Genomic DNA, 17,536 nt, shown 5'->3' on the forward strand with positions numbered 1-17,536 from the left:
AAGCGCCCAATGTTTTTCATTGCCCTGTTGTTTATCAAGAAGCAATAGACTTTCCTGATCAGCCGGCAAACAGGTGCTAAGGTATTCTGCTATTTACTTTTGTTATTTGAAAGCATAATGGGACAATTGCTATTAGCCACCTACTTTATCAGCTTGCTAACGCTATCCATCGGCAGTGAAATAGTAGAGTATAATCTCAAAAGCTGCGACAGAATCCAATATATTTTCAATTTTACCAAGGGTTTACCAAACAGCCTGCATTGCCCGTATCTAATTGGTAAACTACCTAATACGAATTATCTACTTTACGACGTTAATCCACCAGAAGGATTCAATTTGCGGCGTGATGTCTATATACGCTTGGCGGTGTTCGCCCGACATCTGACGCGCCGCAAAGTATTTCGGAACTTTCGTTTGGTACTACCACCATGGAGGCGACTCTACCATTGGAAATCAAATCATGTGGAACAGACTAGTATACCTTGGGAGCAATTCTTTGATATAGAGAGTATGCGACGGTTTGCACCTATTTTGGATTTTCCTGAATTTCTACAAGAAATTGCGCAATTCGGTTTAGCAGAAGCACCGAACGTGCCAGTACATCAAGTATTCCAGTTGCTGCACTTCGAAGATATGTTCGAACAAGGTGTTTTCGATGAAAAATACAAATTTGAACCAGACTGCCACAAAGAACATTATTTGCCAGGTTATCTGCTGCAGCAGCCTATATTGCTTGAACACAAATTTGCGTGTGTGCGCTATCAAGGTAGTGTTAATCTGCTCGAAAGTGTGCTGCAACAACATATAGCTAAAAGCATATCAGCACAAACTGCAAACGATGTAAAAGTGTTTGCTATACTCAACGCTGAAACAGTACTACACGATCAGTGGGGCAGTAAAGAATTTTGGCGTGCGCGGCGTTCTATGCGTTTTGCAGCACCGCTAATAAAGACTGCAGAAGAGTATCGTGCACGTGTATTAAATTCCAACACAATAGAAGAGCATGTTCAACGTCCACCGATGTGGGAAGTAGAACGTTCATACCGGGAGGCAATGGGTGGTAATTATTTAGCCGTACACTTTCGGCGTGGTGATTTCGTGCATGGGCGACAAAAAACTACGCCAACACTTATGTCAGCAGCAACGCAAATACGCGCCCAAATGCAATTGCTGAATCTCACCACAGTTTATGTAGCAACCGATGCTACCTCAATGGAGTTGACCAATCTAAAAGCATATTTACAGCGTGTTCGTATGCGACGTTTTACACCAGAAACACTAACACAAAAAATGCTTATTAAGGATGGTGGACAAGCAATTATAGATCAAATGATATGCGCGCATGCGCGTCACTTTATTGGCACATTTGAGAGTACTTTCACTTATCGTATTTATGAGGAGCGCGAAATACTTGGATTTCCGAAGCATACAACCTTTAACACACTCTGCAAAAATGCGACATTGGCTAATTGTGAAAAGAATTCAGAATGGCCAATTGTATATTGAAAGGTGATATAGGAGGAACACTGCAACTAGTGTGATAAATGCCTTGAAACTTCGTATGAAGCCACTTTGATACAAGGAATATTCACCCAGTCTACATGGTGTTTCTTTTTATGATAAACTCGAAAAATACTTATGTACCATACCCGTCAAAAAGTTTTAAGCGACAAAAACAATGTTTTGTACAACTTATACCTTTATCAAAAGATAAACAAATTTTTAACAGAAGTGTTATTTAATCCTTTAAATAGAAAACTTATTGAAAGTTGGCGGGACGCGAAATAAACAAAATTCGCACTTTGTCTTGGAGGTAAAGTGCTCAGCTTTTTTACTATCTTTAAGGTAGGAAGAAGAGAGCTTAGCCAAAATATTAAATGCTGACTAATAAAATAATTTAAAGCGTTTCTTTATAGATGGAGTTGTAGGATCTTTGGCCATACAACTCAATATGACACCTAGGTTTGGATGCTCGGTATCCTAAATTATCGTTTTAAAGGTATCGGGTAGAAAATATCAGAATCGAGCACCGAACCGTATCATATCGATGTTCGTGCCAGTAGTCCGTCCTTGGTACCGGAATACACCTGGCTTCTGGTTAAATAACAAATGTGCAAATTTTGGTGAATTTAATTGAGGTAAACTTTATTATTATTGCATCAATCGCAATTTATAATTGGTTTTCATTATGTTTGATTAAAATCATTTGGCTAACACTAAGTTTAGGAAATGCTACCTTTCAACTTTTATTAAATTGATTATTTAAAAAATTTGATAATTTTTACGGATTAATAACTTTGTATGATTTTCAAAAATTTTACTTTTTACTAACGGACTTTAGTAATATATAATAATATTATTTAACTAACTTTTTTATTGTTATTTCATTTAAGGTTTAGCATCACTAGGTTTATTTTTTAACGAATTTTAACATTTGTAATTTTTTTATTATGAGATACATTATGTTGTATGTATGTGTATATTCTTAACGCTCTCAGGCTTTCAGGTTCAGCAAAACTCTATTACAATAATACATTTCATTCTCACTGCATAACAATTATATTTTATAAAAAACTGCAACTCTTACTAAATGAAAGCACTTGCAACATCAACAACCATTGATTTTCTTCTAGCTTTTTCTTATTTTTAAACGCTTTGTTCAACGTGCAATATTTTGCTATCAATGTTTGTATGTATGTATGTTGTATACATATTTGCAACTATTAACGTATTTTTTTTTATATTTATTTTATATAATGTAAAAGGTAAAAAATTGCTTGCTTCTATACAAAGCTTACAAAAACCACTATTAATATTATATAAATATTGTATGTATATTTGTTTTAACGCTGTTTACGAAAAATGAGTGTATGAAGTCACAGCAAATATTGTTCAAACGTGAACAATTATTTCAACTTTTTTTTTAATTCAGCACTTTAAACATGTTTAAGTTTATTACAAATCATAAAAAAAATTTTAAAACATTTGATAACAACACAAACAAAAAAAAAGACAATAATATATAAAATAGATAAGAAACAATAGAATAAAGATGTTTGATAAAAATATAAAATTCTAATACATTCATAAAAATTAGACCAAAAAACAAATCGACAGAAAAAATAGAAATGGTTAATTACTAATCAATAACGGCGACAAAAATTTGTCAAAAGAGATCAAAATCGAATAAAATTAAGGCAATTTGGACTAAAACAGTTTACTCTATTCCTAAAAACTCACAATAACTTATAAAATTCGATACAAAACCACAATAATCGGTATAAATGGACACAAATTAGCTGATACAATAATTAGAAAAGAAGTTTAAACACGAGTTTGGAAGCAATTTATAAATTCAACAACTAATCCCGGTTAATTACGCACTTGGTTACATCCAAATTCGACTCCACCAGCCAGAAGTATGACAGTTGGGCAATTATCAACAGTACAATATTAAACTTAAAACCATTTTAATAAGAAAATTTATTGCATTTGGATATTGTTGATAAATATAAAAACGCAGAATGTTTCTCTTTGAATTTAGAGCAGATATTTGAAAGGAATTTTTTGTTGCCCATCAAACACCATTCCTAATTTCCTAGATAGCAATAATTTATTGGCAAATGAAAAAAATATATATATATATCTATAATAGCTTAAAAATTTGCTACTTAAAATAAATATAGCTGCTCTAAAAAAATATGTCTATACATACTTTGAAGCAGTTTTGTATTATAGCATTTTCAAGTCAAATGAAACTTTTTTCATTTCAAATGAACCTTTTTTCATTTTAAATGAAACTTTTTTCATTTTAAATGAAACTTTTTTCAAGTCAAATGAAACCATAGTACTAAGGTAATTGTCAATATATTTATATCGTACTTTATAACGCTAAGTATTTATCAAATTTTTCTTTAAGATAACTATTTCTAATTAGACACATTGAAGGCAAAATTTTTGCTTAAATTTTCTTTGTGAATTTAAAGCCAAACTAACTTCCTTAACCCTAACGCCATAGTCGTAACCATACCCATATCCATAACCATCTCAATGTGATCGATTAATGGTGCCTTAACCTAACTATCGTGAAAATTTCATAAAAATGAAGAAAACGCAAAAAATTACAAACATATTCCACAAAAAATAAGTCTCTTAGTCATAACGTATCCAAAACAATGAAGAAAAACTAAAGAAAGTTATTAAATTCACCAACTCAAATATATTTAGGTTATGGATATGGCAAGAAACCAAAAACCAATTGATTGGCTATGGCGTTAGCGTTATGGTATGGCAGCATTAATCGATTACATTCCTTTCCATAAGCTAGGTTCGATCAGCTGATTTATCTGGTTATGACTTTATGGTTATAAGTCACCATTAATTCGCCCTTAAAGCTGCAGTTAAGGTCGGCTTAGTTTAGCCTTGCCTTTTGATCGTTTCAATTTTTATTAGATAAAGTAGCAGGGTTAAACGCTAGGCAACTTATATACTACAGTTTAACCACCCACTTAAAATAAGCACCTATATTTTTTACTTGTATCTACTCTTATATATAAAGCTATTCTTCTTCTACATATACTTCGTTAATAACGTGGGAATAAAGCAACGTAGAGAACAAATAGAAGGAACCAAAGAGCATGATGTGAGCGTATTTCCTATTCACTGTCTGACACCAACTAACACATCGGTTGAATCCTCTGTATTATGCTTTTCTCTTTGACCAACGTCTTACCAAACAACATAGAACGATAGCAAGGTATTGAGAGAATACTTATTTTTACCAACTATATAGGAGTTAAGGTGAGAATGGAACTCTCGGTTTCCTTTGTCTGGTCGACCGCCGAGGGGCTGCCGGCGTCTCGCTTAGTTCCGGATCTCTTTCCGGTGTCGCCTGTCGTGCTGGTGTTGAATGCGATGGCGGTGTATCGTCCTGTATCATTGTAGTGTAGGGAGTAGAGAACCCTTCCAAATCTTCTTCTGATCCCAATGATATATTTTGTGGTGATTCTATGGGTGTTTCGACTTCTTCGTGGTTTTCTACTATACCCGATGCAGCAGTGCCGTTCTCTTTAGCTGCAATCTTCGTTTCATAATGATTCACTTCCGGTGTTGCTTTATCGGGCCCCGCGTGTGACTTCCGTATTTTTTCCCATTGAATTGTATTTGAGAGTGAAGATCCCCTAGACGGGCGTGTATTGTTCCTTTGAGCCACTTACAAATTCGCGGGTTACCCGACAGGAAGTATACGTTTTGATTTACCTTGAACTCTCTTCCCTTTTTATTGAGATGCATGTATTTGTTTTCCTCTACTTTCCTCGAGATTTCCTCTGGTCGAATCAAGTCCAATCGTGTTCGTAGCTGCCGCCCCATAAACAATAGTGCTGGCGAGGTGCCTGTTGTCGAATGTGGTGCATTTTTGTACTGTCTCAAGAATTCGTTTATGTTTTCCTGCAAAGAACTATTCGTGGTACCCATTGCTTTCAGTGCGTTCTTGACCGTCTGTACGCTTCGCTCTGCTTGTCCGTTAGTTGCCGGGTGATACGGTGCTGAGTATTTGTGATATTTAACACCGACTGTAGTCAGGAAGTTGTTAAATTCCGCGGACGTGAAATTTGTTCCATTATCAGATACAACCGTTTGAGGAACGCCATAAGCCGCAAATACGTCGTCCAGCAAAGTAATTGTCGCGGCCGCCGTAATTGATTTAGTGATTTTCACCTCTAACCACTTGCTATACGCATCCGAGATTATCAGTAGCATTGCTCCTTCGAACGGCCCCGCATAGTCAATATGAATGCGTTTTCACGGTCCCTTGGGATACTCCCAATGATGATCGCCACTTTTCCCGGGTTTGTTTGCCTGTTTTGCACATGATTCGCATTTGTTCGCCATGTTCTCGATATCCTTGTCAATGCCCGGCCAGTATATGAATGAACGGGCGATTCCTTTCATCTTGACAATCCCTAGGTGTGATGTGTGTGAATTGCCAAGCAGTTTGGCTCTGTACTTTGGTGGAATGACGACGCGATGCTCGAACATCAAACATCCTGACGATAGCTTGTAACCCACTTCTGGGGACTTGTATCCTGTTCTCTTCAAGCATTGATCTGTTTCCAGCAGTTTAATTATTTTACCCAGTCGCTCGTCTTTTCTGGATTCGTTTGCAATTTTGTCGGATCTTAATAGTAATTGGTTGCTTTGGCGAATCACAAAGTTGTCGAACTCGTCGTATTCGTCTGGATTATCCGTATATGCCTGCCGCACATGTCCCACCTGTACTGGTTGCTGTCGTAGAGGGTGGCCCGTGAAAGATAGTCGGCGTTAGCGTTTGCCTTTGAATTTTTATACACCACTTCGAAATCAAATCTACTCAGAAAGTCGGCGTAATTAGCCATTCTGCTAATGCAAAGTACTGGTAGAGACTTGTCTGGTTGTAAAATTTGTGACAACGGTTTATGATCTGTGATAAGCGTGAAATGACGCGCGTACAAATATTTGAAAAATTTCTGAACTGCCCATACTATTGCCAGTGCCTCTTTGTCCATCTGTGGGTATCGCTGTTCTGCAGTATTCAGTGTTCGACTTGCGTATGCAATGGGTCGTTCAGTTCCGTTCTCTAAGCGATGTGATAGCACCGCTCCCAACCCTGTTTGACTCGCGTCCGTCGCTAGTAGAACCGGTAGTACCGGGTTGTATGGTATCAAGACTTGTGGAGAAACCAGCGCCTGTTTTAGATACTCAAAGGCTGAATTTGCCTCTTTAGACCAGTGAAATTTTTCGCTTTTCAGCATATCGCGCAATGGTCGCGCTCTCGTCGCCAGGTCTGGGATAAATGCACTATAGTATCTTTTCCTAAAAACAGCTGTAGCTCCTCCGCATTCGTTGGTTTGGGGCTATTCAGTACAGCTTCAATGTGTTTGTCAGATTTATGCACCCCCTGTGCGTCGATGCGATGGCCTAAAAACTCCACTGATGGAGTAGCAAAAACACACTTTGACTTATTTAAGCGTAGACCATTTCATTTGATGCGATTTAGCGTTGTCGCCAAAACCCTCAGCAGCTCTTCAAAATTTTCCGCGAACACCAAGATGTCATCAAAGAAATTTAAAACGTTTGGCACTCCTTGCAGGAGCGTCTCCATTTTTCTTTGCCAAATAGCTGGAATATTTGCTGCCCCATATACCGCACGAGTCGGTCGTACTAGTCCGTGTGTAGCTGTGTTTAATGTCAAAACATGTGCGAAATCATCGTCGATCGTAAGGTGTGTATATGCGTCGGTTATATCCAAGTGACAAAATATCGCCGTTTTTTTCATTTTATTGAACAAGTCTTCCGCTTTAGGAATCGGATGTTCGTCAATAATCATTCTTGGATTAACCGTTGGCTTGTAATTGCCAGTGATGCGAATATCTCCATTTTTTTTCGTGACTACATGTGTTGCTGAAGCCCATTCCGAATGCTCTACTCTCACGTAAAAGCCAGACTGGATTTTGCGATCTATTTCCTTGGCATACGCCTCTCTCAATGCCATTGGTATTTCGCGTGCTCGTGCGAACACTGGTGTGGCTCCCGCCTTCAGCTTCACTTTTGCAGGCGGCCCTCTCAACTTACCCGCTGTCGTGTCAAAGACTTCTTCGTAACTTTCAAGGAGATGCTGCAGCCGTTCTCGTTGGTTTTCTGAAAGTTTTGGCGCGGTTGAACTTATAGAGTTAATTTGCCTGGCTGACGAAAATAGCTCCGAAAAGTTAATTTCACGTGCGAATTGTGAGATCCATTCTCTGCCGCAAAGTGTATCGAAATCTTCCTGGACAACATACAGATTCAGGCGCCGCTTAGTCCCCCCCATTGATGCGGTTACTACAACCCTACCCATGCAGTTCACTCTATGCCCCGTGTAGCTTGTAAATCGTCTGTCTATTTTTAATAATCTAAAATTCGGTTTTATAGTGCGAAGAGTTTTATAATTAATAATGGCGCATGGGGCACATTTGGAGCTACTGAATTTGCAGTCTTTTCTGCTGTGTTGGCCCCCACATCCGTAACAATTTGCGGATTTTTCTTTTGGCTTCTTGGTCAACTTTTCAGCATTTGCATTTCTTTTTGTTTTGACTGGTTCGTATTCCAGTTTAAACGTTGGTTCACTTGGTTGTTCCCACTCTGTACACTTCATATCTGTTGTTGCACTTTGTGTTAGTTCGATTGTGTGCGCAATTTCGTATGCCTCAGTAAAATTGTTTGGTTTTTTACTTATATCCTCATTGCAAATATAGCGTGACTCCACGCCATACAGTAACTGCTCTGTTAACATCCTATCCAAAAAGTCGCCATATTCACAATATGCAGCGCCCTTTTTTAAACGAAGTGCGTACTCGGCAATCGATTCGCCTTTTTCTTGCTTACTTTGTCTAAATTTGATACTTTCAGCATACTTGTTCCGTGAGCCATCAAAATGGCGAATTAACACGGTTTTTATTTCATTGTACTTCAGCGATTCAGGCGTCTTTGGGCTAACAAGTATTTTTAGTGCGGCGTTCAGCTCTGCCCCCATATGCACGAGTTCGAATTTGTGTTGTTCCTCTTCTGGAACTTTGCTCAGCTGTAAGGCCCAATCTACGCGTGTGAAAAAATCCTGCACTGAGGATTTGTCTTCTGACTTGTATTCTGCAATACTAAACGGTGGCGGTTTGGTTGCTGCCCGCTGATTTGCATTTGCCCCAGCACTGTGGGACGCCCCCTCTACAGCCTCGCGAATTGCCCCTGCCAATGCATCCATCACCCTCTTCAAATCTTCCGGTGTGAGGCTCATCTTTTTAATCCCACTTTTGGCACCACTTTTGTGTATGTATATTTACTAAGTTTATTTAATATGAGTGAATATGAACTTTTCGATATAAAATGTGTTGAGTTAATACTAAAGAATAAAAAAGAACAAAAAAGAATAAGCAAAAACAGAGTTGCCAAAATGATAGTAAATTAATTCAGTGTGTGGCGTTACCACTTCGTTTCATACATAACACTTTATATATATATAAGAGGAGTAGATACAAGTAAAAAATATATGTGCTTATTTTAAGTGGGAGGTTAAATTGTAGTATATAAGTTGCTTAGATAACTCTGCTACTTTATCTATTAAAAATTGAAACGATCAAAAGGCAAGGCTAAAGTAAGCCGACCTTAACTGGAGCTTAAATTCACAAAGAAAATTTAAGCAAAAATTTTGCCTTCAATGTGGCTAATTAGAAATAGTTGTTTTAAAGAAAAATTTGATAAATACTTAGCGTTATAAAGTACGATATAAATATATTGACAATTACCTTAGTACTATGGTTTCATTTGACTTGAAAAAAGTTTCATTTGAAATGAAAAAAGTTTCATTTAAAATGAAAAAAGTTTCATTTAAAATGAAAAAAGTTTCATTTAAAATGAAAAAAGTTTCATTTAAAATGAAAAAAGTTGCATTTGAAATGAAAAAAGTTTCATTTGACCTGAAAATGCTATATCACAAGTATAAAGGGCAAACGGAATTCAGTAATGATGAAGGGGATATTTCATCTTATGACGACTTATCCACCTTGCCAAGCGATACGAACAGTAATATTTCCGTAGATTCAAATGCTGCACTCGTTTAGTTATAGCTGGGCCACCGAATGATACAACATCTACAAGTAATGACAAAAATAAAATGGAGCAACATTATAGTTTTTCGACAGGACGAGTTATGCCGCATTTGCATTGCACCACGTATTGTGAGTTCAGATAGCTTTACGGTGTTAACATATGGCCCCTCAGGTTCGGGTAAAACCTTTACATTATTGGGCACGCCTAGTAATCCGGGTATTGTACCACGCGATGTAGAAAATGTTTTCAAAATGAATGCTGTCAACATCTATCCCACCCCGGCTATGAAATTGGATAAAGAAACCGTATGCATTTTAGATGATGGTGCTTTATCTCTAGAAGAGAGCTTGCGAAGTACTTTGCTGCATGCATGCGCTAACTTAAATGAAGATCATGAACTACTAGCGAAAGCTATAAAAACTGAACATCATTTTCAAACAATACTACAAGATGAAGTTTCTGTATTTATTTGGATATCTTTTTTAGAAATATACAATGAATTAGTATTTGATCTATTAGCACCACCGCAAACGCACTCAAAAGCTAATCAGCAAATGGCACCGCAAGCGCGGTCTGAAAATTGTCATAAACGACGATGGCAAAGTTTTCATACAATATGTTACTCCGGTCTATGTGAAGTCTTCGGCTGAAACTTTAAAACTACTACATTGGGGATTGCAACACGTTTCCTATGCCAATTCCAGTCGTTCACATTGCATCTTTTTTATTGATGTAATCAAATATTATAGTTCTTGTTTCGCCGTTGATACTTCATATAAATTCTGCGATCTAGCTAGTTCTGAACGTTTAACTAACACGTGTAACGTTGGTTCACGACTCACAGAAGCCACGGGCATTAATACATCGCTAATGACACTTGGTCGTTGTTTGGATGCAGCCAACAATAATAAAAGATAAAAAACAAAAGGCCAAATAATACCAATACGAGAATCCAAGCTAACTATGTTATTACAAGCAGCCTTGCTGGGTAAAGAAAAGCTTACAATGATAGTAAATGTTACACCAACTGATGCATTCTATGAGGAAAATATGAATGCTTTAAGATTTTCAGCGATAGCCAAAAATATCATATTCAAAGAACCAGCTAAACCTGTAAATAAATCGCGATATTCCTTTGTAGTGGAAGAAATAATATTCTTACGAAGTGAAGTTGAGCGCTTAAAGTCTGAAATGCAATATCGTCTACTGGAACAGGAAAGAGTTTTACGTAAAGCATTTTTTGAGTCATTTGGAAAGAAATTAGCTGAAAAACAAACAGAAAGATCATGAACAATCCTTGAAACGAGAACTACAAACGCAACGACGTATGCATGACCTAAAGCTTGCTGCATTAAAAAGGAAATACGAAAATCGAATTGAAGACATGCGTGAACAATATTAAGATGGTGAAGGTGAAAAGAAGCGTAGAACATTAGAATAACAGTAGTTTTTTTACCATACATAGTGAAGCATTTTTTAAATATTATTTATATAGTTCGTAAATATTTCGTTTATGTTAGTTTAAATTATTATCATTCATACAAAGATTCATAAATACCATGGTTCTTGTTGTAATATGCAATTAAAAATTCAATTTTCCCCACAAATAAAAGAAAAAAATAATAAAAAATAAAAAAAATTGTTTTAACAAAGCACAAACAAATAAGAAGTTTTCTTCTGTAATTCCTGAATATTTAACTAAATTTAATTACCTATTTACTCTTATTTATATTGTTTCTTTTTTAATAAAGTACCAAGACTTAATATGCTTATTTATAACTTTCGTATATACATACAATATATGCGAGTGAGATAATTTTTGTATTTTATAGAGATAGAAAGAGCGAGAAATTGAAAAATTTAATAAATTTTGCACTAATTGAAGGAAGCGCTTATATGTTTATATGTATGTATGCATTATATATAGAAGCACATAGTAATTAGTTTTTGCTTAAATTGTCAATTTTAAGTTAAAATAGCAGTAGTTTTAATATATGTATGGTGTTACTTAATCTTTTGTCTAAAATTTATAACATGCTTGTATGTATGTTTATATCTACATATTTAAATAATAATAGTGAACTGCTAACTTGTTACAATCCCTTAGACAATATCTTGTGAGCGCGCTTTCAGGTAACTAATAATAAGAAATCAAATAAAAAATAATAAATAGTGTATCGCCCACTACACTGAAGTAGCTAATGATCGATTTAGTTAGACATAATTATGAAAATATTTTTTAATCGACATAATCTCGGATTATTAATTCGCGTTTTGTATACGTACTTGTACTACCCACATATGGTATAATGTTGAGGCTGCTAAAAATACTACCAGTGCCACCAGGGCTACTACTGGCACTACCACCGCTACCATTGCTATTATTACTATTCAAACTATTTAATGTTATATTTAAATTACTATTGCGCGTATGCAAAGTTGCGCTTGCTGTTGCTACTGCTGTCGCTCGTTCACTTTGTAATTTATTTAATTCATTTTGTAAACGCTGATTACTTAAGCGCAAATTTTCATTTTCGCTAAGGCACTCGCGTAAACTGTGTGAATAATAGAGAATAAACATTTAGTAAGCAATTTTATATTCAAGGTGAGATTGAAACAACTTGATGGTTTCCAATATAACATTTGAAGTCAACTTAAAGGAGTATCCTTATTATTTTTAAAGTATAGTGAATTCGTTATTCCCAGAGAGAAATTGAAATAAATTGTGAAATTTTTCTTACCCCTTAATCTCGTCCTGCATTGTTTTGATATATTCGCAAGCCTTGATTAGTATTTGTGATTTCGAATCGCTTGGCGGCGTACGATTATTACTATTGTTGTTGCTATGGTTAGCATTGGTTTTTGCTGTTCCAATATCAATTACTAAGCTGCTTTGTGTATTATTATTGCTGTTTTTATTATTCGCGCTGTCTGTGGGCAACATTTCCTTCAGTTTAAATATCCAATTGTTAATTTTGTCGCGTCGTCTACGTTCAACTTCATTGTGCGTAGCGCGCCGCTTATCATCGCGCTATAAACATAAAAAAAAATTATTACATATAGATAGATTACGAATATGCATATATTGATTTAATTATAATAAAGGTATTAACCTTTTTAAATGCCTCTAGTATGCAACTACGTTTTGCGCTGTTTTGTTGAACTTCCCCAGCTGCACCATTTATGGTTGTCACTGTCACGGCAGTTCTATTTGTATTATTGCGCCCACCGTTAACACACCCATTTGGTCGCTTACTCGTCGTAAATACGCAAGGTAATGTTGTATTGCGTAGAATTTGCACGCCATTAATAGCTGTAGATGGTGTAGTTGTCGCAGCATTAATCGCAGTTGAGGTCAAACCAGATTCTGACTCTAATTTTATGGCTGTTGTTGAACTACGAGTCAGTTGTGGACTTGGTGGGCCTTGTAACAACTCGGTCTCTGTAAGTATGGTTGGCATATTGTCAATATACTCCTTGACTATGTAAATTTCACAGCCATTAGGCAATTGCATAGGCAGCGTAGCATTTAAAGCTGACGTGGTATTATTGCAGTTAAGAGAACAATTGTTGATATTTTCAAGGTTGGGCAATTGACGTTGCGTTTGATCTACGACACGATATTGTAGTGGCATTGTTTGAGTTGATTGTGTGCTGCTGCTACTGTTGTTATCAACATTGCTACCACCAATACTTAATGCCTCTTCGTGCTCTTGCTTAATACTATGCGCAAATGTACTGCCAATAGCTAAATAATCCTGTGATCCATTAGAGTTCTCATCACAGATGGTAAGAAATACATTTGTTGGTAGCATGCTGAGTGCATCGGTGTTATTGTTTGTTGTGTTGATAGCATTTCCCAAAAAGATACTGCCGTTTTGAATGAAATGAGTTACGTAAATTCTATATATACAGATATGTTCATACATATTCAATAATGATTACCTTTGTGTGCCACCTGTGCTGGAAGTTAGTTGATTGTTATTTGTATTTGGACAACCATTGATGATGCCAGCATCGATATTTGTGGAGCCAACAGCCAACTCCAATCGTGCTCTTTTATTTCTGCTATTCATTGTGGCAAAAAATTTAAAATTGTGTTATCCACGATATGAAAGTTGGTATGTACGTCCTCCAAAAAGCCCCTCAAAGACACCTCTAAAGCGTTCAAGTTTCGTATTCACACTGTCGAAAAAAATTAATTTGGTATAATATGACTATAACTATACATTTTTTGTTTATCATTTATTAATATTATTATCACAATAGTTACATTCGTAAATAAACAAATTTTTCCAATAAGTTATCTTACATTTTGCTTTTTTCGTTATGAAAACAATTGATAAATGTCAATTTAAAAAAGGCGGAAAGAAAGGCTGCCAACTTTCAAAATTATTGCAAGTCTCAAAAGGATTTTTCAGAGGCCCAGTAAAAACGTAGTGATGGAAAATGGCCAACAACAAAAAATCCCACATTGTTTCCCAAAAAAGTTGTACGATCAGTACAGCCCTACAGTTTGTGCACATTTGCCCTATATGTGTGAGCAATATGAACAATCACATAAATAGGTACGATACGGAGTGGAATGGTGGAGTGAGAAGGACGCAACAAATTAAATGGGCTTGCACTGAAATGACAGCCGTTGGTCGGGAAAAAAATCCCGAGTCGCTCCGGTACGAAGAACTGGCTGCCGTGGGAAGCGGAATGGAATGGTCATAAAAGTTTCGGATGACCATAAGATTTTACGTGTTTCATCGTTACAGGTAGGGTCATTTATACATTGACATACAACGACATGCCAAAATTTCCTCTATATTTTTTAAACTCTAAACATAACCCAAAATCAATTTTTCATATATATATTTTTGTTTGTTTGTTTTAATGGCAGGGACGTTAGTCCATATAGCCAGGTTGTGTATTAGATGCTTCTTTCTGCAGATTGTTGTTATAATCAAAGTGTATATGTAATTTTGGCGCCACTGGTACACAATGGTAATATCATAGAGGCCAGAACCATGTGTAGCAGCTGCTTGCGATATGGTATTAATTTTTGTAATTGCTCGTATTTTCAATTAAGATTGGTTTTTAAATGGCTCCACGCCAGGTTATGTTCAATATGGTCGGTTTTTAAATGGCACCACACCAAGTTATATTCAATTTAATTGGTATTTTAAATGGCACCATGTCAGGTTATATTCAGTTTGATTAGTTTTTATATGGTACCACACCAGTCACAAAATCAGTAATGTGTTTTTTTTTAATTATTTCTTCAGATAAGAAATAAGTGGTACGACCGAGAATTAACAAACCTGCATAAAAGAAAAATAGAATCTTATAAAACTGCTCGAAATACTGGATTTTGGGACGAATATAACGTCATTAAGAAAATATATAAAAGAACCATAATTTATAAAAAAAAGAAATACATGGAAGATAGAGTAAATCATAACAATGGCGATATGAAACGTATGTGGAAGTGTCTAAAAGACCCCGTCGAGCTTAATGATGTTAAAAAACATATCACTAAAATTGTAATTAACGGTGAATGCCTGGAAAATGAATATGATATAGCTAATGCCCTAAATAACTTTTTTATACAAAGTATTGTTGAAATTAATGATAGCATCGAAGAAATTGTAAATGGGGATGAAATAAGCGCAAATCATAGTAATCCATTTGAAACATTTAAATTTACTGACATTGTAGTGGACGATATTATTATTATCACAAAATCACTTAAAAACAAATATGGCGGCGACAAGCTTTTATCGGAGGGTGTCGTTAAAGATGCCATGACATATACTGCTAATTTCTACAAAGACATAATTAACGAATCCTTAAACAGCGGTATTGTACCTAGTTACTGGAAAATTTCAACAATAATACCTGTTGAAAAAGTAAAAAATACAATGAAACCTGAGGAACTACGTCCAATTAACACGTTACCTACAGATGAAAAAATTATGGAGACAGTGGTGAAGGATCAACTTGTGGCATACTTAGAGAAGCACAATGTGATTATCCCAGAACAATCGGGATTCAGGAAGAGCCATTCTTGTGAAACAGCGTTGAATATGGTAATTGCAGATTGGAAAGAAGACATGGCGGACAAAAAATTTACGGTGTCTGTCTTCTTGGATTTAAAACGGGCTTTTGAAACTGTCGATAGATCTGTCATAAGTGAAAAATATGCAGAATGTGACATGCTGAAAGTACAAGAAGACCTGGACTCGCTATACAAATGGTTATGCCTTAGAAAACTGAAATTAAATGTCGAAAAAACTAAGTTCATGATATTTTGTAAAAACACTAATATCATAAGTAACAATAGTTTAAATAATATTACGCTGAAGGTAAAAAACATGGAAATCCAAAGAGTAGACAAAATTAAGTATTTAGGAGTTTTGATTGATGATAATCTAAATTTTGGAGAGCATGTAACTTATCTAGAAAGGAAAATTGCACAGAAAATAGGCTTCATGTATAGAACATGTAAACATATCAGTCAAAGTCATAAAATATTGGTATATCGTTCAATTATTGAACCACACTTTATTTATTGTCCTACTATTCTGCTATTAAGTAATGATATATATATTAAGAAACTTCAAATACAGCAAAACAAGGCAATGCGATTTATTTTAAAATGTCCTCCAAGAACGCCAAAAATTGTAATGCTCAATAGATTAAACTGGCTTAGTATTAAACAGTCAGTTAGTTATTTCACATTGAAATTTATACACCAACTTAGGTTAGGAATGTTACCGAATTACCTGAGTAGTAAAATACATTATAATCATGAAATCCACAATTATGGAACAAGAAATTGCAATAATATAAGACTGCCTAGAATAAGAACTGAGTTCGCCAAAAGGTCTCTTGAATATTTAGGGTATAAAATGTATAATGAGTTACCTTCTGATTTGAAAGACTGTGAAAATATTAGTAAGTTCAAAGAAAAATTGTTTTTATATTGTACGTCACTAAATGTGACATGAGTATTTATGTTTAATCTCTTATTTTAACCTAAACTAGGTCTTAAAGACCGTAATAATAAATAAATAATAAAAAAAAAATAATAATAATGTTCACGATAAAACGTGCATTTAACAGAATGAATGAATTCATTTTGCATGTATGCAATGAGTACTGCATAGTATGTAAATCGAGCTGCTTTTTCAGCATCAAGCATAGATGAGTTTAACACCTCTATTATGAACTCATCCGATACACGATAAACGGCTGCAATCTTTTATACCGTATTATGAAATAAATTCTAGAGTGTGAAACCTGATCGGTAGCGTTTATCGTTTATCGTGGTATTGCCGCCCGCTAACTATCGCATCAGCTGTTAAATTTTCTACGCTAGCTATCGTTAATAAATTTTTCCACGATACGTTGGGAGCTATTTAAATAAAATTAAATATAAAATTATAACATAATCCAAAAGAATCCAACTAAAGCCTCATTCCCACACTCTGTTGCAACACCCTGGGCAAGAAACCTTAACGTGGCACAAACTTTCAAAATATTTGGGATGGATGACCTATTTTTATGCGCGCGCAAACTGCCTTCTATTTCTGTTAAGACATACTCTGAAATCAATTTTTTTATTAAACTTTTTTTTTTACTTTTAGTATGTCAAGTACTTACACCGTAGAGTTCAATTCAAGAAGATTGGAAGCATCTCTCAATTCTCTTCTTTCAGAGTCCTCTATGCGAGTTTCGTCAATTTGTTCATTTGAGTTTATATAAAAGGTAACAGAGGTTGCATAAAACATTTTATTATTACAGCTTTTAAAAACTTTTGCCACATTTACGTACAAGGCAAATGAATTGTTAGTATTTACGTTTTGTTTTGCTATCTGTTTCGTATAGATTCACAAAAATTTTTAAACAAAACTGCTGTCATTCACAA

General features: G+C 35.4%; 2 protein-coding genes across 7 annotated transcripts in view; one reads left to right on the top strand and one right to left on the bottom strand.

Annotated features, from left to right (window-relative positions):
• Usf overlaps positions 1-13,944 on the bottom strand; it is a 61,635-nt gene extending 47,691 nt beyond the window's left edge. For 3 of the 4 annotated variants that reach the window (XM_067779821.1, XM_067779824.1, XM_067779823.1), the window contains exons 1-4: positions 13,931-13,944; positions 13,564-13,803; positions 12,732-13,488; positions 12,360-12,649 (exon numbers count right to left, since the gene is read on the bottom strand). In XM_067779821.1, coding sequence (XP_067635922.1) covers positions 12,360-12,649; positions 12,732-13,488; positions 13,564-13,694 — 1,178 coding nt within the window. In that variant the 5' untranslated portion in view covers positions 13,695-13,803; positions 13,931-13,944. Of the gene's footprint in view, positions 1-10,335; positions 12,174-12,359; positions 12,650-12,731; positions 13,489-13,563; positions 13,804-13,930 lie in introns of those variants that run through there. The other variant, XM_067779820.1, reaches the window with a different exon arrangement.
• Positions 7-16,677, top strand: O-fut2 (O-fucosyltransferase 2). Of its 3 annotated transcripts, none has more exons than XM_067779816.1 (3): positions 1,502-1,845; positions 1,904-14,381; positions 14,892-16,677. In XM_067779816.1, exons 2-3 carry the CDS (start codon positions 14,328-14,330, stop codon positions 16,614-16,616), a joined length of 1,779 nt encoding a protein of 592 aa, XP_067635917.1. In that variant the 5' UTR covers positions 1,502-1,845; positions 1,904-14,327; the 3' UTR covers positions 16,617-16,677. The 3 variants fall into 3 exon arrangements, with proteins under 3 accessions (XP_067635919.1, XP_067635917.1, XP_067635918.1); XM_067779817.1 differs by having other exon boundaries at positions 1,917-14,381; XM_067779818.1 differs by lacking the exon at positions 14,892-16,677 and having other exon boundaries at positions 7-1,845; positions 1,904-11,606.
• Positions 16,678-17,536: the final 859 nt, after the last annotated feature.

Source organism: Eurosta solidaginis, chromosome 4, assembly GCF_040869045.1.
Source record: "Eurosta solidaginis isolate ZX-2024a chromosome 4, ASM4086904v1, whole genome shotgun sequence".
NCBI classification, from domain to species: domain Eukaryota; kingdom Metazoa; phylum Arthropoda; class Insecta; order Diptera; family Tephritidae; genus Eurosta; species Eurosta solidaginis.

What these genes read in the sequence shown, in the direction of transcription:
- O-fut2 (XM_067779816.1), top strand. Translation starts at nt 14,328, where the DNA reads ATGGTCATAAAAGTTTCGGATGACCATAAGATTTTACGTGTTTCATCG. An exon ending in TACGTGTTTCATCGTTACAG is followed by an intron (nt 14,382 to 14,891) that starts GTAGGGTCATTT and finishes TTATTTCTTCAG; the next exon opens with ATAAGAAATAAGTGGTACGA.